Consider the following 23,322-nt stretch of genomic DNA (forward strand, 5'->3'; position numbering starts at 1 on the left):
ACTCAGGGTACCTCTCTGGAGTTGATCCCTCACCCATGCCCCATGCTGCATGCTAAAATGAGCGCAACTTTGCTGGGCCTGGGGTTTTGATGTTTTCTTGTCCAGCTCTTCTCCAGCGGGCAGCCAGGGCCACCAGGAGTGCAGCCAAGGTCACTGCCTTCAGTCCCAGGACCACGACCGTGAGCACAGACAGGAGGCCTGGGGGATACAAAGGAGAGTTCAGGAAGGACCTCAGGTGAGCCCTTAACAGTCCACACTTAGTGCTCCCTGTGGGCGAGGTTGGGCTCAGCTGCCCATAACCTCTGGGGCCACATTCTTTCTATACTGGCAGAGGAGATCCAAGTCCTCCCCTCCCTTTGTCCCAGGCCTGAAAAGGCCTTGCTCAATATCTTACCTGTACCTTTAATCATCCTGATGACCTCCCTGACCTCTGACAATACAGCAAGTTTTCACTTAACATAATCGATTGGTTCTGTGACTTTAAGTAAAACATACATGTAATGAAACCAACTTTAGCATAAGCTAGTTCATATAAACAAGAGTGAACTTTCCTACGGCATCTTATTAACATTATAACGAAATGATGGAAATGGCGTCATCCAAGGACCTGCTATAATAGAAAACTACTTTCATTTATTGGCTGCTTGGCTTCTCTGCCTCAGGCCCCAAGCTAAGCACTTCCTAATTGCCTAATATAATCCTCAAACTAATCTTGCAAGGCAGGAGAGCAATGCGATTTGTATAGATGAGGAAGCAGACGCAGAGTGGGGAAGTGATTTGCTCAAGGCTACACGTGTTGAAGAAGTGATGGGCTCCCAAGAATGGGAGGAACAGGGTTGAGCATCAGGGAGGGCAACCTGGCAACCTCTATTCCCAGTTCTCCCAGTCATCAATGCCCCTGAGTGCTAACAGGTGCTGTGACAGACACAGTTCTGGGCACTCAGCACATGTGACTCATTGGATCCACACACAACCCTGTGAGGTAGGCTCTCTGATTTCCCGAAGCCCTCAGTTCACAGAGCAGGACATCAGAGATTCAAGGAGTGAGGCACCCTGCCCACAATCTCACAGAGAGATAGGGGCTCAATCCAGGAAGCCTAGCTATAGAGCCATGTGCTATTTAGCACTGTTACGTACAGTTTTACGGTGTAATCTTACCAGGAATCATGGGCAGTCCACTACCTCTCAAACAAGACTGCCCATTGAACATTTAGAACTGGCTGTGTCTCTGATTGAGCTTTAGCAAGGTTCTCTGGGTTCCCGGTTCTGCGGTTGAGATGGAGTTCTAGGAACTTTCTTGGTGGCAGATGGGCCCTAGAAGGGACCGGTCCCTTCCCATGGCTAAGCCATCTTTGCCCCACCTTTGCCTGTGGGGTATTGGTTAACTCCTTTGGAGGTAAGAACACTCACCTGACAGAAATCTCCTGGCTACATGTTGATTGATGACTTCTGTCTCTTGGGGAGAAGAGGAATTTGCTGCAAGGGAGAGAGGTGGTCTTAAATTCCACTTTTCTTTCTGTCCCACCACTTTCTGAGCCCTGTGCTTGGAGCTGGGGTCACCAAAATGAGTCTGCCAGCGTCCATCTGGGATGAGGGCTAGAAGTCATACCTAGTAGCGGGGACTGGTTAGTCCTGTTGAGCATCTCTGGGGTTGAAACAACGTCTAATTCATTGCAGTATCCATAGCACCGAGTACAGTGAAGAACAGTCAACAGGCATGCACTAGATGTTTGTTGAATTGTTAACTATACATAGTTCCATGGTACCCAGAAAGGGGAGAAATTAACTCTGCCTGGTAAAAGGAGAAGGTTTCACAGAGGAGGGGCTATTTATGCTGAGCTTTGAGGGATGAGCAGGAGTTTGACATAGAAAATGAGAAAACATTCCAGGCAGAGGCAACAGCTTATGTAAAGGCATGGAGGCTGAGAAAAGCTGGCTTATTTGGGACATGGTGAAGAGTTCCTGTGGATAACCTCCCCTTTCCCCTAACATCTCCTAGATCACCTGTCTTACCTTGCACTCTCAGCCTGGTGCCCTGTCCAGACAGGTATTGCCTGTTAATTTTCCTGTGAAACTTTACACAGTAGTAGGTGCCTGTGTACTCAGTAGAGACACCTTGCAAAAGAATGCTGAAATCACTGCTGGAGGCGTGGACTGCAGTCACGTTGGGCTGGGAGATGCCTTCGAAGTTGTAAATGGCTTCCCGGCTCAAACCAGCCCCCCGAAACCACCTCACGGGTCCAGGAGGACCATATCCAAGTACTGTGCAGTTCAGCAAGACAGTGTCTCCAGTGGTTGCCAACACCAACTCCTGGGGCTGGATGATCCAGAGGTGTGGCTGTAGGCTCTCAGCTCCTGAATTCAAAGAGAGGTCCTTGTTTCATTCTTTCTTTTTCCATCATCCACTCATCTCTTCCCTCCCTCCTCTTCCTTGCTTTCTTCAATCAGCCACTCCCTCCTGTGTCCCCTCATTACTCAGTAGTTGACGAGAGGAGAGGGAGAGAGAGAGGAATCCATGTGAGAGTGAAACATTGATCAGTTGCCTCCCACATAAGCCCTGACTGGGGATGGAGCTGGTAACCTTTCAGTGTCTGGGATGGTGTTCCAACTACCTGAGCCACTCTGGCCAGGGCAATACAGAAGTCCTCAGTACTGACTTTGTGCTAATGCTAAGACTGGGGAAAATAAAGCTTAGAAAGACACACAAACATCCTGCCCTGAAAAAGTTCTCAGTCTGGTGGTGGAGATGGTCCAGAAAATCCCTCTGAGTTTGGATATCCAGACGACTGCAGGACCAAGAGCAGGCACCAGCCACAGCTTGGAAGGAGTCAGAGAAGTCTTCCTGAAATGCTTGCATCAAGCTAAAATGAATCTCTCCCCACCCCCCACCTCCACCACACCCACAGATACTCTCCATGTCAGCAGTTTACAGAGTGGTTTCACAAACATCGGTTCTTCTGTTTCATTACCCGAATGACTCTTGAAGTAGGAATTGTGTTGCCTATTTTTCAAGTTAGGCACTTGAAGTACACAGATCTGAAGTGACTGATTTAAGAACACACTTCTATTGAATGACACATCCAGGATTTGGGTGTCCAGGCCATCACTGGTGAACTTACAGATAACATGACTGATGCCTTGGGGAGTGAGGTAAATTAAATGATCAGCCCCAGTTCTTGACTCCCCTGTGGTACATCCATATTCCTGCCATGGCCTCACGACAGCAGGTACACTTTCTTGTCTATTGAGTTTGAGCTGAGTCATGTGAGTTGCTCTAACCAACGGGCTGTTAGCAGACATTGTGCCAGTAGAAGCTTGAAATGTACCGGGAGTGCTGGGACTTGTCCCTTGTTCTGCTGCACTCTCCATGAGAAAACGCACCCTGCCAGTCTGGGCCCCAGGATGAGATGTGTGGAACAGAAGCACCCCAGCTGCCTGTAATGTGTGAGTGAGATATACTAATTGCTACGTGCCATTGAGATTTTGTGTGTATAGCATGATTGTGGGTAAAAGTGACTGATGTAGAGAAACAGAGCGGAGCAGAATGTTATAACCCGCAGGGCCTAATACTCACCCTTCACAAGCACCGAGGTGCCCTCATCCAGCTGCATTTCTGAGTGTCCACTCAAGCCGTCAAACCTCACGCAGTGGTAGGTTCCTTCCTGCTCCCTGGTGACATTATGGATATAGATAGAATGGTCGCAATCAAGTGGCTCCAATGTCTGCTGGATCAAGGGTGTCACCCCAGGGAAGAAGCCGTGTCTGAAGTTGTAAATTTCCTGCTGGCCCTGATTGCTCACCTTGACCCATTTTATCATGGCATCAATGCAGGAGCCCATCACTGTACACCTCAGTAGGAGTGTCTCACCTTCTGCCACCAGCATGGGACCATCGGGTTGCAGCACCTGCCACTCATTCCCGTTGCTCCGCTCAGAGGCTCCTACAATAGAGGAAGAAAGACCTTGAGCTGGACAGGAAAGTCTTGGAGACCTAAGAGGCAAGCTTAACAGAAATTAGTCATTAGCTGACCAAGAACAATTGTTCAGTACACTCCAGGGGTGTTGTTGGAGATGGAAGTAAAAGAGGAGATGAGGCAACTGGCTGGAGAGAACAGAGCCACTGAATGGAGAACTTACAAATAATGGATGGCACTTGAGTGCTCACCATGTGCCAGGAACTGCTTGTATTTGTCCCTTCCAACGCTCCCATGAGGTGGGCAGCATCATTCCCATTTTATTTTTATTTTATTTTTTAATATATTTTATTGATTTTAGTGAGAGGAAGGGAGAGGGGGATAGAAACATCAATGATGAGAGTCATTGATCGGCTGCCTCCTGCACGCCCCTCATTGGGGATGGAGCCTGCAACCCGGGCATGTGCCCTGACTGGGAATCGAACTTCGATCTCCTGGCTCCTATGTGGATGCTCAACTGCTGAGCCACGCCCGGAGGGGCCATCATCCCCATTTTAGAACAGAAGACAATGAGTGCCCAGAAAGATTAGGTAACTTTCCCAGGATCACCGTTTATGGGCTGAATGGTGCCCCCTACCCCCACAATTCATATGTTGAAGTCCTCACCCATGTACCTCAGAATGTGACTGCATTTAGAGATAGTCTATAAATAGGTAATTAAGTTAAAATAAGGTCACATGGGAGGGTCTTAGTCCAATATGACGGCTGTCCTTATAAGGCAGATTAGGACACACACACACACACACACACACACACACACACACAGACACGGAAGACCACATGAAGACATGGAGAGAAGACAGCCATCTACAAGCCATGGAGACAGGCCTCAGGAGAAATCAACCCTGTAGACACCTTCATCTTAGACTTCTAGTCTGTAGAATTGTGAAAAAATAAATTTTTGTTGTTTAAGACAGCAGCCTGTGGTACTTTGTTACTACATCCCTAGCAGACTAATTCATCCCCCGACCCCCAAATCTGACAGAGCCTCAATCCAAACACTTAAAGCCTGTTTCTGGAGCCCCTTGTCTTAATCCTCAAATATAGCAGAGAGAGTTTATGCGCTGTGGTGCTCATTGTAAGTGCTCTCCCGCCTCCTGTGACTCCTTCAACAATGCTTGTTGATGCGCTGTGAAGCGGGTCTATTTGGGGGATAGGTTGAACTTTGAATTTGGCCTCAGACTAAGCTCAGAAAAAGAGGGTGGAAGCCACCTATGGAAGTTCTTCTACACCCAGGTTATGAACATCATAAGCACCAGGACTCTATGAGGAGGGTCTATTTTACTGTCTCTATTTATGAGATGAGAAAATGAATGCTCAGAGAGATTTGAAGAAACTGGAGGTGAACCGTACACTCAGAACAGTCATGGCCAGGATTTGAATGCAGATCAGGTGACTTAGGGGTTTGCTCAACAGAAGGTCATCAGCTTTTTGTTCTGAATTTCCCTTGGTTTGTGTTCCCATCAGGCCCTGGGAATAACTCGGTTTCACTCTAAGACATAAGCTTGCGGTACAGTATATCATGGTGTTACTCAGTTGCGAGTGAGATGAGGTAGGGAAGTGAAACAAACATTCTCTTCTCTTCTAAGAGGATATGGGGAAGGGCTGTGAAACTCTAAATTCTTTTTCTGCTTATCTGCAGCTAGACGTGTACTATTAGCCTCTAAGAACTACCTCACAGTAGTGACCAAGTGACACACCATATTTAATCCTAGGGATGGCTTTTGTCCTCGGTGTCTTTAGTTCCAAGAAGTTCAGCAACGCCCACCCCCAAAACCATTATCTAAATGAGTCAGATCTGTTCTCTCTAATCCTTTCTGGTGGGTCTTGCCCTGGCCTCAGGTAGTTTCCTCAAGTGTATGCACAAAACAGTGTCCAACCCTCAGCACAGGGTTGAGAATAGTGCCTGTGCCCACCAGCCAGACTGGAAGACCTCATGATCGACAGGGCAATGGGTAGACAACACAAGACAGGGTACTCTACCCAGAGAGATGGGCTCTAGTCTCACTGAACAAATCTGAAAAGCAAGGCCCCAAAATTATAAAAAGTAATAACATTCTATTGTGAGGTTTATAGAACTTGTATAAATAAAGTTAAGACAATAATAGAGTAAAGGCAGAGATGGGGGAAATGTTAGTATACTATCGCAAGGTTCTTATATTACAGTCATGCATCACATAATGATGTTTTGGTCAACAATGAACCTCATGTACTACAGTGGTCCCACAAAATTATAGAGGAGCAGAAAAGTTCCTATTGCCTAATGATATTGTAGCCATGGTAAGGTTATAGAGCAACATATTCCTCATGTGTTCATGGTGACGCCGTTGTAAACAAACCTGCACTGCCAGCTATATGAAAGTATAGTATATATAAGTATGTACAACTCATAATACTTGATGATGATAATAAATGACTGTGTTTCTGGTTTATATACTTACTATACTATACTTTTTATCATTACTTTATTTTTAATTAATTTTATTTTTTAGAATATATAATATTTTATATCTTTATTGATTTCAGAGAGAGGAACGGAGAGGAAGAGAGAGAGAAACATCAATGATGAGAGTCATTGATCGGCTGTCTGCCTCCTGCACGCCCCCTACTGGGGATCGAGCCCACAACTGGTAATCGAACCATGACCTCCTGGATCATACATAGGTAGATACTCAACTGCTGAGCCACGCTGGCCAGGCTTTTTTATCATTATTTCTGAGTGTACTTTTTCTACTTATAAAATAGAAGTTTGCTCTGAAACAGTATGCCATGTTATGCCGGCAGCAGCCTCACGCATCTCATCTTTATTGCGTCTCTTGATGGCATCATTTTCTATTGTGTGTGATTTAATCTCATGTTGCTTTGTTCATCATGACCCCTAAATGTTCACACGACGACAAATTCACCTAATGATGTGTTTCTCAGTCCCTTTCCTGAATGATGCATGACTGTATATGTGAAATGGTATGATCAAAGGTAGATGGTGATAAATTAAAGATGTATAATTAAGTCCTAAAGCAACCACTAAACTACAAAATCAAGAGTTATAGCTAACAGCCAATAAAAGAGATAAAATAGCATTATAAAAATATTTAATTACCAAAAATAGACAGAAGGAAAAGGGAACAAAGAACAGAGAGGAGAGTAATAGATTTAAATCTGGTCATATAAATAGCACTTTAAATGTAAATGGTCTAAATATCTTAAGTACAAGTTAGAGATTGTCATATTAGATAAAAAAGTAAGACCCAACTATCTGTTGCTGATAAGAAATGCACTTTAAATATTAAAGGTGCAAATAGGTTAAAAAGAAAATGACAGAAAAACATATAGCATACTAGTACTAATCAAAAGAAGGCTGGAGTGGCTATTTTAGTATCAGATAAAGTAGACTTCAGAGCAAAAACTATCTCCAGGAATAATGAATGTCATTTCATAATGATAAAGGAGTAATCAAGAAGAAATACAAATCACAAACATTTATGCACCTAATAACAGAACTTCAAAGTATATAAAGCAAACCCAATAGAACTGCAGGGAGAAATAGACAAATGCACAGTAATAGTCTGAGATTTCAATATCCCTCTTTCAATAGTTGATGGAGGACTCAGCACAATGTAAATGCTAAATATATTAGCTATCATTATTCAAGAAAACCAGCTCGGAGAAGTGAAGAGGTGCCTCAAGTTATAGCCATTGAACAAGGGACTATCTAGGTTTGGCCCCACAGCTGGGTCCCAACAAGGTCCCTTCTGGAGGTGACCATCCTGGAGGACCCAAGGTGTGATGAACAGAATCTAGATCTCAATAGGGCATGGGGCAAGGGGCCAGATGGGCAAGAGATGGAATGAGCCTGCTGAGAGCCAAGCATCTTGTGTGGTGGACCACAGTGTTCTGGACCCAGAGGCTGAGCAATACCCAGGAGCTCCAAGACTTTAGAGCTAAATGAGACTGATCTTAGAGGAGATATGCATATGCTATTAAGAGCCAACAGTTATTAAATCTTTACATTGTGCCAGGTATAGTTGACCCTCAAAGAACAAGGGTTTGAACTGTGTGGGTCCACTTATACGTAGATTTTTTTCAGCAAATACATACAGCACTATAAATGTATTTTCTTTTCTTTATGATTTTCTTAATAACATTTTCTTTTCTTTAGCTTACTTTATTGTAAGTATACAGTATATAGTACATATAACACAAACTATGTGTTAGTGGACTGTTTATAAGGAAGGCTTCTGGCCAACAGCAGACTATTACTAGTTAAGTTTTTAGAGAATCGAAAGTTATACATGGATTTTAATTGCATGGGGAGTCAGAACCCCTAACTCCTGCATTGTTCAAGGGTCAATTGTACTTATAGGTATTATGTCGTTGAAACCTCCTAACAAAGTCATGAAGTACCTCCTATGATTAGCCCTATTTTACAGAGAGGGAAACCTGAGGCTCAGAGAGAAGTTACTTAAAACAATTGGTGGTGCGATTTGAGCCTAGGTTTCCCTCGGGCTGGGCCAGTGCTGGCTCCTGGCTGCTCCACATGAATAGTTACATGGGCCCCATGCTTGAGCTGTTGCTGCCTTAAAATTTTTTATTTTTTTTTAAATATCTTTATTGATTTCAGAGAGAGGAAGGGAGATCGGCTGCTTACTGTATGCTCCCTACTGGGGACTGAGCCCGTAACCTGGGCATGTGCCCTGACCCGGAATCAAACCGTGAGTTCCTTAATCACAGGTCGATGAATAATTGAACAAAGGACTTGCATTTTCTTTTTGCACTGGGCCCTGCAAATTACATCAATGGCCCTGGGCTGTGCCTCACCATTTTTATGTTTAATTCTTCCAACATTTCTAGAGAAAGGTCCCATTAGCTGTCCTGCTTTGTAGAAGAGCCGTGGCATCTGACGTGGGCACACGAGTGTCCGAGCCAGAACCCACCTGGCATGAGCCCAGAGCCTGGAAGCTTAACTTCACTATGCTTTCCAAGAAGCTCTGCTTCTTCGGATACTAGGCCTGTGCTCTGCTGGGGTCAGGAAAGTTCTCAGCGCCTTCTTCCTACTCCACCTTGGTGGGTTCGAGCCCCATCAAGCACGCCAGAGCAGCTGGTGCCCCTCTCTGGGACCAGCCAGGGGTAAATTCTGTTCTGTCCCAGATCCCACTCACCTGACAGGACAAGAAGCAGCACCAGCAGCTGAGAGGGAGGTGAGTGGGCCAGGTGGGGAGGGGTGGGCATCACGGGGCACACCGTGCCTCCAGTGGAACCTGAGACTGGCGGTCTCTTTGCTTTCTGATGAGTGTCCGAGTCTGAAGTGGGGCCCGTGGGCAAGGCTGTGTCTGCTTCTTGAGGAGAAGGCTTCTTAGGGAAGTGTTTTGAACACGGCAAAATAAGACTGCTGATGCAAGAGGAAGGAGCCTGGTGGAAGGGGCTTCCTGCTTTTGTGTCTGGGCAGTGGTTCCTGTAATTACTCTGTCAAAACTTTAATGATTCTTTGCGACAGCCTCTGTCCTCAGCACTTTGGGAGGGAGATGACAATGGCTGCCATAGTGTGTGCTCAAGTCAGCCAGACTTTGGATCAAGTATTGGGTTTGCCTCTTCCTGGCTGTGTGACCCTTCACACTCATTTGCCATCTCTGAGCCTTTGTTTCTGAGCCAAGAGTGGAAATGCCAGGTTATTGGGTATGTGAATGTTCAATGCAAAATTTTCCAAAGTAATGGTGCCAATTTATATGCCCACCAGTAGTGTAGGAAAGAGCCATTGTTTCTTTATTATTATTATTATTATTTACGTCTTTATTGATTTCAGAGAGAGGAAGAGAGAGGGAGAGAGAGAGATAGGAGCATCAATGATGAGAGAGTCATTGATGAGCCGCCTCCTGCATGCCCCTGACTGGGGATTGAGCTGCAACCCCAGCATGTGCCCTGACTGGGAATCTAACCTTGATCTTCTGGATGCTAGATCGATGCTCAACTGCTGAGCCACACCTGGCTGGGCCAGACATAGAATTTTAGATTGGAAATAATTTTCCTTTAGAATGTGCAGGCATTATTCCTTGTCTTCTACTGTCCAATGTTGCCCTTAGACATCTCATGCTGATCTCATTACAATGCTACACATACAACTTGCCTTTTATTTTCAGTTATTAAAAATCATACGGCAGTCTCTTTGTCCCCAAAGCCTGCCTACCATTCTCTTGGTTTATTCGTGGCCTTGTGGTAATAAAATTTTAAAGATCAAGAATTCTGTTGATGTATGTTCCTATGGTTCTGTCAAAGTAAATTATCATGCTCCTTTTTTACAGAGAAAACATTATAATCATTAATTCATCAATACAAACAGGCCTGAATTAACTACTGTTTCCCATGTCCCACTTGAAATAGTTGAGGAATTCTCAACTTATTTGAAATTACTGTTCCTCAGCTACATAATATCCTTAAAGAACAACCAAAAAATTTTTTTAAAAGGAATATACATTATTGAACCAATGCCAAAATTAATGTGTCTAGCTCACTGTATCAAACTGTACAACTTGGTCATAGTGTTGCTTTCTCTTTGATTGGTAAACGTCTAATTGCACTTAACATCACTGTCCCTTCTATGACGTCTACTCCCAGCAGCCCATTTTTCCCCTCCTATCATATTTATGTCATGAGTATTGGATAACAGAGAAGCTGATAATTTGGGTTTCTGTGTCTGTTTCTAAGTGACCCATGTCTGGGGGCATCAAGAACTGTAAGAAGGAGCAGCAGGAACCTGTGGGCAGCAGGAAATGAGCTCCCAGCCTCCCAGACCACCATAGGCCCAGAGGGAGACAGCCCTTCCTACAGCATCTCCAGCACAGCCAGGGTGGTGCCGGCCCAGGGGGATGTTCGCTCCCAGGTCATCTGCCAGGTGGAACACGTCACCCTTCAGGGAGGCCCTCCTCTTCGTGGGACTGTCAACTTGTCTGAGACTATCCGAGGTAGATGCCCCTCACACCTGGCCCAAGCCCACACCTGGTCGCTAACCTCCAAGCCTGCTCCTCCCCCTGCTCTCTGCTCCAGGCCTGGAATTGCCTGGAATCTAATTCCTGACAGTCCTTCCCATTGCCAGGCACATGGACTTGCCCATCACTCACCAGTGTTTAATGGCAGCTGCCAGGTAGATTCTACAACATGCCGAGCATGTTAGTTTCATCTACTTTACCTATAGCAACTCCACTTACTGAGCACCTGCTAAAAGCCAAGCTCTTATGTACTTGAGGACTTTCCATGTAGATATTCAGTTGTTCCAACTATTCATTATTATTATTATTTAAAAAAAAATTTTTTTTTTAAATATATCTTTATTGATTTCAGAGAGAGGAAAGGAGAGGGAGAGAGAGAGAGAGAAACATCAATGATGAAAGAGTCATTGATCAAGCCCACAACCCAGGCATGTGCCCTGACCGGGAATCGAACCCTGATCGCCTGGATCCTAGGTCGACACTTAACCTCTGAGCCACGCCTGGCCGGGCCAACTATTTATTATTTTTAAGCATCCAATTTTAAAATATAATAAAAATGACAATTTCTTTAAGGTGAAAAATTAGAGAACGAATGGACCATGGAACCAATACAGACATGCTGCTTGCGATTTTTACATTTTGAAAACATAGAAATAGTATTCTGAGGGGTTGTAACAATCTGTATTTTGTCAGGAAAACATACAGGCAGTTATTTGAGAGGCAGGACCTTGAGCAGTGAATTTTATGGAAGGCTGGGAAACTGCCTCCTGCAGCAGAGGTGGATGGAGAAGCCAAAGATCATGGACGTGTCTGAGAACTTCTGGCTACTTTCAATGTTACAGAACGATTGAGTGGGTTTGCAAAGTCTTTATCTGGTCACGGGTCCTCCTGAAAATGACATATCTGCTTCCGTTTTGCCCTTTGAATTCAAAACGGGCTCTTCTCTTTGGCAACATTTCAGCGAACATCATACAGAATTTAAAAGCAAAAATATTGGCCACAGCAAACTAGGACAAGAGATAATGAGACTAGTGATAGAAAGATGGAAAGCACCAGGAGACACTGAGGGAAAATGCGTGTGAGGAGCAAAGGCCTTAGGAATAGCCCACCTACCCTGGGGCATAGATGTGCCTGGGTAAAGACATAACCTAGCTCCTCTTACTCTGCACAGGTGAAGGTGGGACTGTGGAGGACGGCGTGGCTGAGCACTGGTCGCTGTCGCGGCTCAGAATCAACCTGCAAACACTGGGAGAGGAACTTATCTCCTTTTCCGCTTCCCTCCCTCTCTTGGCTCCAGGCACTTAGCGAAATCTCTGTGAATCCACAATGTGACTACCAAGCTGATGGAAGGGAGACTGCATCGGCCACGCGTGACAATAAAGACTGTCTTTACAAAAGTGACTTGAAAAAGCACTGCACAAATCCCAACCCACGACAAGCAGCAACAACAAACCTGAGCGAAGGAGGAGATTCTGATTTCTAGGTTTCCACGTTACATTATTTAAAACGCCAGTTTTCAACAAGAGTTAGAAGGAATGGAAAACACAGAAAAGCATGGCTAAGTTCACAAGGAAAAGGAAATTAAGAGACTGTTTTGAGGGCGTCTGGACATGGGATTTCAAGCGGAAATAAAAAAATGTAACAAGAGAATATAAAGAAAGCACTTGTAAAATTAAGTGTATAGTCAAACTCAGCAAAACACTGTAATGTGGTTTGTTAGTCCAGGTTCCCAGACCCCAGGGCTGGCATTCAGCTGGCATCTCTGCCAAGCAGGCGAGTCCACCGCTTCCCAGTAGCAGTTTTGAATACATTTGTTTCCAGCCTGTTAAAGATATTTTAGCTTTCAACGTATGTGGCCCGCAGAACTCTACACTTTAAACTGTTTGAAACATCAGCTTAAAATGGGCAGGAAGGAGCCCTGCCTCACAGGGCGCAGAGGAAACTGAACAGGTTCAGAAATCAGAAAAGACAAACGCAGAGCCGGGGGGCGGGAGCCCGGGCCCAGACACGGCGCCCCGCGGCGCTGAACCTGGCCACCCCCCCGGGCGCCCCGCCGCCCCCGCCCCGGCTCAGAGCTGCCCCGAGGCTCAGGGCTCCCACGGCCTTCGGCACCCCGCGCGGCGGCCTCGGCGAGCGGTCGGACCCCGCCCCCGGAGCCCCGCCCCTGGCCCGCCCCGGCCCCGCCCCTCCGCCGCAGCGCTCCGCCCAAGACCCCCCGCCCGCGCAGGCGCAGTTCCTACCAGACCCGGAAGCGGCTGGCGCAGGGGGAAGGTCACTCTGGCGCCTGCGGCTTCGGTCTTTCTCGGTGAAATCTAAGCATCTGTGCCCCAGTCCTACACCTACGAAGCCTGGGGGGCGCGACGGACCTTGAAAGCCCCAAGCGCGTGTCTCCAACGGCGGTAAGTCTCCCGTCCTGAACCCTGAGGGCTTCTCTTCCGGGTCGAGAGCCCGCTGTAGTTTTGGTTCAAGTCTGGTCGGCCGTGCCTGTGGTCCTTCTGTCTCCCGACCGTGGAGCACAGCCGGCGCGTAGCTTTCCTGCCGAAAGCCTTGCACTGGCCGGCCACCCCTCCCCAGGCCATCTCAGGTCCTGGGAGATGGATTCCAACTCCTTGCGCCCCTCCCCCAGCCTCGCAGTTCTCGCCGGGAGAGGCCCCGATCCCCCCAGGCCTGGGGTTCTGCAGACCCCCCACTTCCCTCTGCAGACACCCCCTCGCCCACCCTCCACTTAATAAGTAAAAGGCCAGATGCCAAAAAAGTGCATTTTTCAGTGCGGTGGGATTCAGGACAGAACACGGGGTGTCCCGAGAAGAGGTCACCTCCCCCCACGTGGGGAGTGGCTTTGTGAAGGCCGTGCTGGCGAAGGGGAGGCCAGGAAAGGGGCGCAGCGCTGGGCCTAGGGGGGATCGCGAGAAAGATGAGAAGGAAATAGAGGAGTGAGAGGGCGGAAAGGTCAGTGAGGGGCCCGTAAGAAGGCAAACAATGTGGGAGGACCTTGTAAAGCGCCGGGAAGGAAGAAAGGGTGGCTCGCGCGTAGCAGATGGAGAAAGAAGAGAGAGCCGTGGAGGGTGGGAGGGGCCGGGAGACGGGAAGGGGAGCAGAAGGGGAGGGGAGCGCCGGGCTAGCAGAAGGGGAGGCCACGAGGGGCGAGGCGCTTCAGAGGCAGGGAGGACAGGAGCAGGAGCGGTAGGATGACGGCGCACAGAAGCAGCGCTGTGAGCTTAGCCGGTGGCGGTGCCGGGGAGTCTGGCAGAGGGGGTGTAACCTGAAAGGCAAGGTAGCTGGCAGGGAGGGGACACAGGGATGTGGAGGGAGAGACGCGTTCTGGAGGTGGGGAGCAATCAGAGAGTATGGAGAAAGTGGTACTGAGGTATAGCGAAAGGAATAGAGAAAAGGGTGAGAAAAAGGGGGGGGGGCGGTGAGGGAGGCAGAGGGGACGCAGGAAGGGACAGCAGTGGAAAGAAACAAGAAAGAGAGACCTAAACAGATTGATAAACAAATACATTGTAGTGGAGGAAGAAGGGGAACCCAGATCTGGATGAGTGGAGAATTGATGGGATGTGGATGATTAAGTTGTGGTGTTGACATGTGGCTTTATAACCTGTTTAATTTAAAGTTTGCATAATTATTTCAGTTATGGAGATGAGAATGAGAATTGCAAAACTCCAGTTTATAAGGCTTGTGCATTTTATAATTATTTGCATCACTGAATACTTCCATTTGCAACCCTTATTCAGCCAGAGGGGAGAGACTTGCCTTGGGTCTCTTGTCATTTCCTGGGATGGGATTAGATAGGTGAAATGGGACAAGAAATGACCAAGTCTGTCACTCTGTGGTGCTTTTTCAAGGAATATTGAAAGTGTTGGTCTTTTACTTTTTTGAAATGAATTTACATTTTTCTTTCTACCTCTCTTACATTTACTTCATTATGTTTTTAAAAGCATATTGAAACACATCTTTGTTTATTGAATTTCTGTTTTTTTTCTAAATGGTCATTAACTTCTGAAATAAGTATTGATGACATCACATAACCAGCTTTTATCATTCTTTTCTAAATATGAGGTAGCTTAAATTAAAAACACACACCTAGAAATCATTATATATTTTTAAAATACCAAATTTTTTTTGCTTTTAAATATATTGTGTTTAGTTTAGATGATGAGCCCTGCATTCTTTCTACTCTATATCATATGTGGAAACATCCATTGCAACACAGTAAATAATATTAGGCCATTTCATTGTACACTTGGTAAGGATGTCTGTGTTCTGAACAGTCAGAACCTAGCTTTAGTGAGTTAGTCTAATATTCAGCAGCTCTTTTATTCCTTTTATATGATTTGTTAAGTTAGTGAGCTGTGATCTACAGCAGTGTTTCCTCAAGTCCCTTTCCTCCATTTTCTGAGAATGTTGAAGGACGGACTGTATGGTCTTGATGCTCTGTTCCAACAGAACTCATCTATTCATGGTGAAGTAATTTGACCAACATATGTCCGTAGCTAACATTTTTTTCAAAGTATTCAGTGCCAAAATCTGTTCATCATTTTATATCCCTCTGTGCTTATCAGGAACCCACTGGGGCTTCCTACCCCCACCCCTTTCAATCCACCTGCCTCCTGCCCTCACTCCCATTCCCAGATTCTTTCTTCCATCACAGGTGTCCCATGTTGCTGCTGCTCTGGGCAGGAAGTCCCAACACCCTTGCCTGGTGTTTGAGGCCTTGGTTTTCGTGTGGCATTTTTCAAAGCGTCACCCACACCCATCCCAGTCTTACTCAAGTTATTGGAAAACCCTGAGTATTTTCGCTCTTGGAGGGCTTTGCAAAGAGTCCCCTTTCACCCTCCATGCGACCACTCTCCTGGCTTGTAGACTGTTGCATCTAAATATCGTTATTGGGACCTTTTGCACCCACAGGTCCCCACTGAGCTCACTGTCTTCCCCTAATCTTCCTCCTTACTCAGGTTCCCTGCTGTCTACTCAGTCATTGGACAAGACCCAAGGTTCTCTGTGCCAACACATGCCCCTATCCCCAAGCTTCCCAGTCTCCCATCCTCTCTACTGTTTCCTGACCTTTGAATCTACCCATCCTGTCCTCTCCATCCCCATGGTCTCCGCTGGCTCAGCTTCTGTCCTCAGTCCTTGGGCCCTCATTGAGCCTCCACGTTGGCCTCCAGTCTCTCTCTTCCAGTCTGTCCCCCCCTTATGGTCCCAGAGGGGTCATCTTATATCCAGAGCTGACCCACCCCTCCCCTGCATACAGTCCTCTAATGCCACCTATTTGCTCAACAAATTCCACGGCCCTTAGTTTTATGAAGACCTCATCAAGACGAGTCAGTGCTTCACAAGCCACAGGCCCGGCAAATCCTAGGGACTAGAGGTAAGGGACATTGTGTAAGGCAGGGTTGGGTGCCTGTGGCTCCTTCACCTCCTCCTTCCCCCTGCAGGTACCAGCAGCAGAGAGGCCTGAAGGGTTGTAAGAGCTGTTTTCCCCAGACCTTGAGACTCTTTGGGGGTTGTAGGGTGAAGGAGTTTGAGGGGAGAGAGGAGAGTGTTGATTGGAAAGTAGTACTGGGACAGGGAAGGAAAGAAAGACCTGTCTGGTCCTGGTTGTGATCTTGGGAGTGCTGCTGGCCCTCATCTGTAAAATGGGGACAATATTATATCTACCTGGTAATATTGTGATAATAATTAAATTAATGAATATGCAGGAAGAGCTTGGAACAGTGTCTGGCACATTGGAAGTGTGCATTTTATTTTGTAATTGGACAGATTTGTTTCTGTTGCTTTTCTATCAAATTGCTTATTTCTCTTTTTTCTCTAATAGTCTATGAGATCCATACGGGTGACAGGACCCTTATCTGATTCATTGCGAGAACCTACTACTTCGTGCTCATTAAGTAATATATAATAGTTTAATTTAAATAAATGAAATATTCTAGTGAATGACTGGATAGATAATAAAACAATAAAACGTAGTCTGTGAAGCTAAGATGGCCCATGGGGCCCCACAACTCACCCATTTGCTCCTTCCATTTCGTTGCCTATTCACCCACTCCCTGGATCAGCTGCAGGCATAGGGGCCTCCTCACTGTTCCTGAAACACATATGCGAGTTTCTGCCTTAGGCCTTTGTAGTGGCTGTTCCCTTGTTCCCAACTTTCAGCATTTTTTTTCCCAGCCAACCACTTCAGGCTGTAATTCCGTTATGCTGTTTTAACAGGTCTGCATCGGGCTTCTCTGGACTCAGATAGTTTTCTGTTTATTTATTTGTTTACATGTGTATTGTCTTTCTTCTGATTAGGGTGTCGGCCCCACATGTGCACAGCCTTGGTCTTGTTCTGTTTTGTGTCTTTAATACCAGGCACCAAGGAGATAGTAAAACTTGCATGAGTAAATGAGTAGTCATAAATATAAGTCCAAATGACAAACAAAGCTAAAGATGAATGATATAATGCTAGGAAATGCGGGGAGAAATTGAGAAACATATTCCTAGAGTGAGAGTTTTTAAAAATTTTCCTCTCAGAACTTGACATATGTTTAGACAAATACAACAAGGACCAAAAGACTCTGAATAACACCATGTTGTAAGGTTGAGAGTGTATGTACATACGAATTCAACTGTGATCCTACCAAAAAAAAAATAACCTATTCTTTTCCTAAGACCGTATCTGCAGTTTAAAGCATAAATCTCTCCCTGAAGATTCAGGGCTGATTTAAGGTTTTATTATAGTGAATCTGCTGTGTTTCAGGAATTTGTTTTCTGTTTCATAATAATTATGTTTGTTAGACTCTGTCAAGTTTGGGGGCTTATCTGTATGCATTCAATCATATTTCCTTTAATAACATGACTATTAAATTTATACATTTTAAACTTACGTTTCATAGTAAGTAATTTTAGTGTATAAACCCTGTGTAAATCCAGGTTGAGATTTCCCACAATACAGTGAAACTCACAGGAACAAAGATTAGTGTTGCCAGAGGTCGAGGAGACTGGAAATGGGAGTTGCTATTCAGAGATACAAATTTTGATTTATTGAAGATTAATTTGTTTCAGAGATCCACTGTACAACATTGTGCCTGTTGTTAACGCTATTGTATTGTGCAGTTAAAATTTTAATGAAAGGGTAGATCTCATGTGAAGTGTTCTTACTGTAGTAAAACAGTAGCAAGAACGACAAGAAAATATATTTGGGGGTCAGTTGGAGAAGGTGAAGATGGATGGGGTATGAACAATCACATCTCTTGACAGGCTTCTAGGGTGTGCTTCTTGGGTTCATTTTCAAATAAAACTGTGATGTAAACACTTTTCTGTTCCTTGTTTCTTAAGGATTGAGGCTCCACTTACCTTTGGACAGAGAATCAGGCAGTGGATTGTCCTGCTGTACCATGGGCCCATGGGAGGTGAAGGGGTGAAGACCTGGGGACACAAGGTAGTTTGGGAAGGAATCAGGGCAGGCCTCTCACACAACTCTGATGCCACCACGTGATTTCCCCCTTCCCCCCTTGCACCTACACAGTACCTAAGGACCTGGCCACACCCATTCCAGGACCACCTCACCTTTGGGAATTCACCCTGGGAGCCTGCCCTTCTAGAAGTTCCTACCCCAACCCCTCACGCTACACTCAGGTCTCAGGTGTTTTGAGTCTAGTATCTGTAGCCCATTGCTACTGAAAGCAGGTCAGCTCCACCAGGGAACTTGGTAAAGATGCTATTCCATGGGCCTCACTGCAGACCTGCAGAATAATAACTTTGCAGATCGGGACCCTGGTTCCCAAGGGTTCTGCATGCACATTAAAGCTTCAGGAGAAATGCTTAGCTAAAAGGTCCTCTTCCATTACATCATTTGATGAGTTGTAAGAAATAACATTACCTGTGCCGACTTCCCCAGAGTTGGACAGCTGGTGTGGGTGGAACATCATTGTTTTACTGTGGCGCTCCAGGCGACTCAGAAGCGAGGCCAGCATTTAGCAGAAGGCCCCTCTGCCCCCGTGCGTTTGCGGGAGCTGAGGTGGCCTTGGTGCAGGGGAGGTAACGGTGCTCTGCTTAGAGCCCAGGACAAAAGTAGAGGAAAAACTCACAGTTCGGTCTCAGGTAGGATCTCATTGTTTCTGAATCTCTCCTGTGACAAAGGACAGGGCAGTGTGATGTTTTTCAGCGTTTCAAGATCCTTCTGCCTGTGAGTGTGGTGGAAACAGAGGATGGCGCTGTGCTTAGGCCTTTGAGAGCATGTCCTCAAGATGCAGATGTGATTCCTCTACATAAAGTCGCCTGAGAAGAACCCGGGGCAGGAGGAGGAGGACAGGATGGCTGCGTCTCAGGTAATTGCTCGTCGCAGGTCAGTTCCGTGTTTGCATCTCTTTCAAAAGTTCATGGATTTAGAAGCTGCAAACCTTTACTTCTTTACTTTGATGACCCTTCCTAATGAGGTTTTTTAACTACTTACTTTTTTTTTTCTTTCTTTTTTTTTACTTTTTTTTTTCTTATGGTAGTCCAAATTAGGCTTATGCTTGAGCATAAGGGAGACAGCACAGGAGAAAGGAAGGTCCTCGGAACTGACCCTGGGGCTGGCTCTGCTTGGCTGCTTTAATAAGCTTGGGAAAAAATGGGCCTTTTGAAAAAGGTCTGCTGGTGGAAATTTTCATTTCGGGGTGGGGTGACTTCCTTTTCCAACTGGGTTACCTGGTTATTAGCGCCTGTGCTGTGGGGAAAAGGTTTTGATGTAGTTCACTAGAGCCACCCCAGGAGGGTCATACAGCAGACAAACCTGGATCAACTACTCATGTGAGTTAGTAGTTTCAGCATCTGCAAGGAAGCAGGCATGTAGGAGGGAGGTAACAGGGTGCTCTGTAACTACCTCTGCGTTTTTGAGTAGGGAGTTGAGGGATGGTGACATCCCTGTACTGTCTCTTGAATACCTTTTCCTTTTGTCCCAGTCTTCTGTCCATTGTCTCCATCCATGTTCCCTGTAAGGCATGATGAAGTCTTGCCATAAATTAATTACCTTTGTGGAAGAGGAAGATACTTCTACCTTCAAGATTCTTTCAGCTGGTCTAATCAGATAGACATGAGACAGATTAGCAAGGGAAAATATCCAAATTTAACACATACAGTATGTTTGGGGGCTCCACATACATGAGAGAGTCAGAGACCCCACCTGCGTGAGACGTTCAAGACTGAAAGGGAAAATTGGTAGGTGAGACGTTCTGAGCCTGGGATGAGGTAGTGCAACTGGGGACTTCACAAGATCGTTACTGGGAGATCACATGTTCAGGAATTATTAGTTTATCTACCATCTAGATAGGTAAAAAGTCATTTTTGGTTTTAACACTTATCACGGGCCAGACTCCTAATTTAAATTCTCCTAGATAGTTAAAGGGGAGAGCAGAAGTTTCTCCTGAGCCCACAGGATCTTGGTGCTTTTAGCTCAAAATAATCTGCATACCATTGAAGCACATTTTAGGGTACCTTGTTCTAAATCCCTACACCTTCAATTTTTGAAATTATTTTCTTTGTGACAGATCAACATGGGAAGGCATTGATATCCAGGAAATTTAGGATTTAGACTTCGTATGCCTGCAACATCAGCTCTGTAGGACAGGATTGAGAAAATGCACATTTAACCAGGATAGTCATAATGGCTCAGAGTAGATCAGAAAGTTGTGAAAAAGAAAAATAATTAGAAGGTACTTGCTTACTACATTGGCAAAAAAGACTTGTTTTTAAATGCACTATTAAATTTATAGAATATGGAAGGTATGTGTGGATTGAAATTTTTGTAAAACTGATGTTAGTGATGATGTGTCCTTCCATGCTTTAGTCACATGATATCACTTCCTTTACACCTGATTTTCACTTGGTGCAGATATTCTCTGCCAGGTTCCTGAACTATAGAGTTAATATTTTTTCTTTATCCTTAATAAGGGCCTCACAGAAATATTTTGAAAGATGTTTATAAACAATCACATTTCATCTGGAAACACTTTTCTTTTTTAGTCTCTCTTTGCTTGTAAGTGCTTTGCAAAATAAATGCTCTCATTTTTGTTTACTGGTGATAGAAGCTTCGCAATTGGAGACTTTTATCAGCTAGGCCTCGTACTGTAAACTTTTATTGTATTCCGTAGACATCACAGACACACACTAGATAAAGTCTGGAGTAATACCCAGCCTCTGCCATTTGCTGGATGTTTTACAAAATAGTCTCATAAAAAAGGAAGAATAGTAATATCATTGTTCTCTGATTACTTATGAGTTTTATTAATTAATATATGGAAAACTGTTAGAACAATATCTAATACATAGTAAACTTTAAAGAAGGACTGTGGTTGGTTGGCTTACTAATTTATGAGACCTGTTAATTTCATAAAACTCTTCAGTCAAAATCCTGTACACGAATATTTTTCCTGTGTTTTCTTACTCAGTACGATTCATGGATCAGACACATCGGTGGCCGTATTTCAAAAATGAGCTAGTTAAACATATGGGAACTCAGGCCTCACCCCAGAACTCCTGAATCAGAATCACTATTTTTTCAATCTCCAGTTTATTGTTGTCCATATTAAAATTTTAGAAGTACTGTACAGTTTTCACTCAGAATGAGTTCATCTAAGAAATATATATACTTGGTCCTCTAAGGTTCAAATATAGCACTCAAAAGTGGATATGCCTGTGTTGATGCATTTATTTTTAAAATTTATCTTCCAGAAAAGTAGAGCTTCTACAGTGGTTTTGTGGGTCATGTGTCATCTTCCTTTCTCAAAATACTTTAGAGAATATTAGTCTCAAAATGATCTTACTGGATAATTCAGGATACTCTATTAGGCTAAAACCAGTTCCATTAACTCTGTTTTCATATTGGGTCACATGATGAACTCTCCCCATGGTCACTTGAGTAACTCCCCCCCCCCCCCATTTCAGGGACTGTTGACATTCAGTGATGTGGCCATAGAATTCTCTCAGGAGGAGTGGGCATGCCTGGACCCAGCTCAGAGGAAACTGTACATGGATGTGATGTTGCAGAACTACAGGAACCTGGTATTCCTGGGTGAGGACCACTTCCTTTCAGCATTTTTACTTTACCCACAGGGTTTTGTTTTCTTCATTAGTACAGTGTGTCCTAGGGGCTTCTGCTTTGTTTGGTAGGGTTTCAGATCTGCGTTCTTAAGGAAAGTAATAGGGTGTGTGCTGGTCCGAAAAGGAAAGCTTTACGATGTACGGATGGTGGAACCCAGGATCTGGAAACTTTAGATGTTATGTCTAGTGTAGTAAAGGTGCTGTCAGAAAAGAATATTTTGGGAAGTAATTTTCTAGAATATTCTACTATTCTACAATGTCCTATCTTCTCGAGCACAGGGACCAGATTGGAAATTGGAGAATCTGTATTAAGTCTCATACTCATTTTTTCTAATAAACAGGTCTTGCTGTGTCTAAGCCAGACCTTACTTTTTTGGAGCAAATTATGGAGCCCTGGGAGTTGCAGAGAGAAAAGACAATATTCATCAACCCAGGTAGGTGAGAATGAAGGAAGCAGCTGACCCAGGTGGGAGGCCAAAGGTCACAGAGGAAGCCAGACCTTAAAATATGGTTTGGAAAGATATGCTTTAATAGAAATGATTTTTTTAGAGGATGAGGTTTATTTCTGTTTTTGTCTCAGAGGGACAGATCCTCCAATATCATCTAAGAATTCTCCTGCTCCTTTATCTTCCATCACATTTGCAGTGAGAGCCAAAGTCCTCTTCTAACAGTGCAAGGGTGGTACTACCTGGTTATTTTTGTGTTTCTTTGGGGTACCTGGGAGAGTCTGCGCATGTTGCTGTGAATTCTATGTGAAACCAATTTTTAAGTCTGTTTCCTGCCTCATAGACGTAGTTTGTGAGGGGAGTGGGGTAGGCGTCCAGGCCATCTTGTTCTTCCTTCCTGATCAAGTCCGTTGCCAATGTTTCTATCACATATTTAAACTCAGGTACTGTGTTCTTCAGCCCCCAATATCTGTTTGGTTCTCTCTTTTTTTTAAATCCTCACCTGAGGATATTTTTCCATTGCTTTCCAGAGAGAGTGGAAGGGGGAGAGAGAGAGAGAGAGAGAGAGAAACATTGATGTGAGAGAGACACACCGATTGGTTGCCTCCTGCAGGGGGCCGAGCCTGTATCTGAGGTATTTGCCCTTAGCTGGAATCAAACATGGGACCCTTCAGTCTGCAGGCTGACACTCTAACCACTGAGCCAAACTGGCTAGAGCTGTTTGGTTCTCTTTTATATTTTTGGCCTCTGCGTTTTTAATTTTGTCATACAGTTTTCATGGTAATATTTACTTTTCTATGTTTTTTCTCTATTTTCCAATTGAGCCCTTTTAAGATGGTTATTTTGAATTCTTTGTCAG

At 44.9% G+C, this 23,322-nt stretch overlaps 2 protein-coding genes across 2 annotated transcripts; one reads left to right on the forward strand and one right to left on the reverse strand.

Moving 5' to 3' along the window:
* Positions 1-52: 52 nt before the first annotated feature.
* On the reverse strand, positions 53-9,202 carry SIRPB2 (signal regulatory protein beta 2). The gene is made up of 5 exons (XM_087819290.1): positions 9,133-9,202; positions 3,575-3,940; positions 2,014-2,355; positions 1,411-1,476; positions 53-198 (listed from the first exon to the last, which is right to left on the reverse strand). Exons 1-5 carry the CDS (start codon positions 9,200-9,202, stop codon positions 53-55), a joined length of 990 nt encoding a protein of 329 aa, XP_087675416.1.
* A 4,018-nt stretch (positions 9,203-13,220) lies between these two features.
* On the forward strand, positions 13,221-22,459 carry LOC107544436 (KRAB domain-containing protein 5-like). The gene is made up of 4 exons (XM_016222328.2): positions 13,221-13,352; positions 19,078-19,265; positions 21,862-21,988; positions 22,359-22,459. Exons 2-4 carry the CDS (start codon positions 19,251-19,253, stop codon positions 22,457-22,459), a joined length of 243 nt encoding a protein of 80 aa, XP_016077814.1. The 5' UTR covers positions 13,221-13,352; positions 19,078-19,250.
* The last annotated feature ends 863 nt before the right edge of the window (positions 22,460-23,322 follow it).

This window comes from Miniopterus natalensis, chromosome 7 (genome assembly GCF_054644295.1).
Source record: "Miniopterus natalensis isolate mMinNat1 chromosome 7, mMinNat1.hap1, whole genome shotgun sequence".
Classification (NCBI taxonomy): Eukaryota; Metazoa; Chordata; class Mammalia; order Chiroptera; family Miniopteridae; genus Miniopterus; species Miniopterus natalensis.

Bases quoted from the DNA above. Each gene is read 5' to 3' on its own strand.
- SIRPB2 (XM_087819290.1), bottom strand. From the start codon at position 9,202: ATGCCCACCCCTCCCCACCTGGCCCACTCACCTCCCTCTCAGCTGCTG. The intron at 3,941-9,132 runs GTGAGTGGGATC...CCTCTATTGTAG, and splicing joins GCTGCTTCTTGTCCTGTCAG to GAGCCTCTGAGCGGAGCAAC. The intron at 199-1,410 runs GTGAGTGTTCTT...TGTATCCCCCAG, and splicing joins AGCCAGGAGATTTCTGTCAG to GCCTCCTGTCTGTGCTCACG.
- LOC107544436 (XM_016222328.2), top strand. The intron at 21,989-22,358 runs GTGAGGACCACT...TCTAATAAACAG, and splicing joins CAGGAACCTGGTATTCCTGG to GTCTTGCTGTGTCTAAGCCA.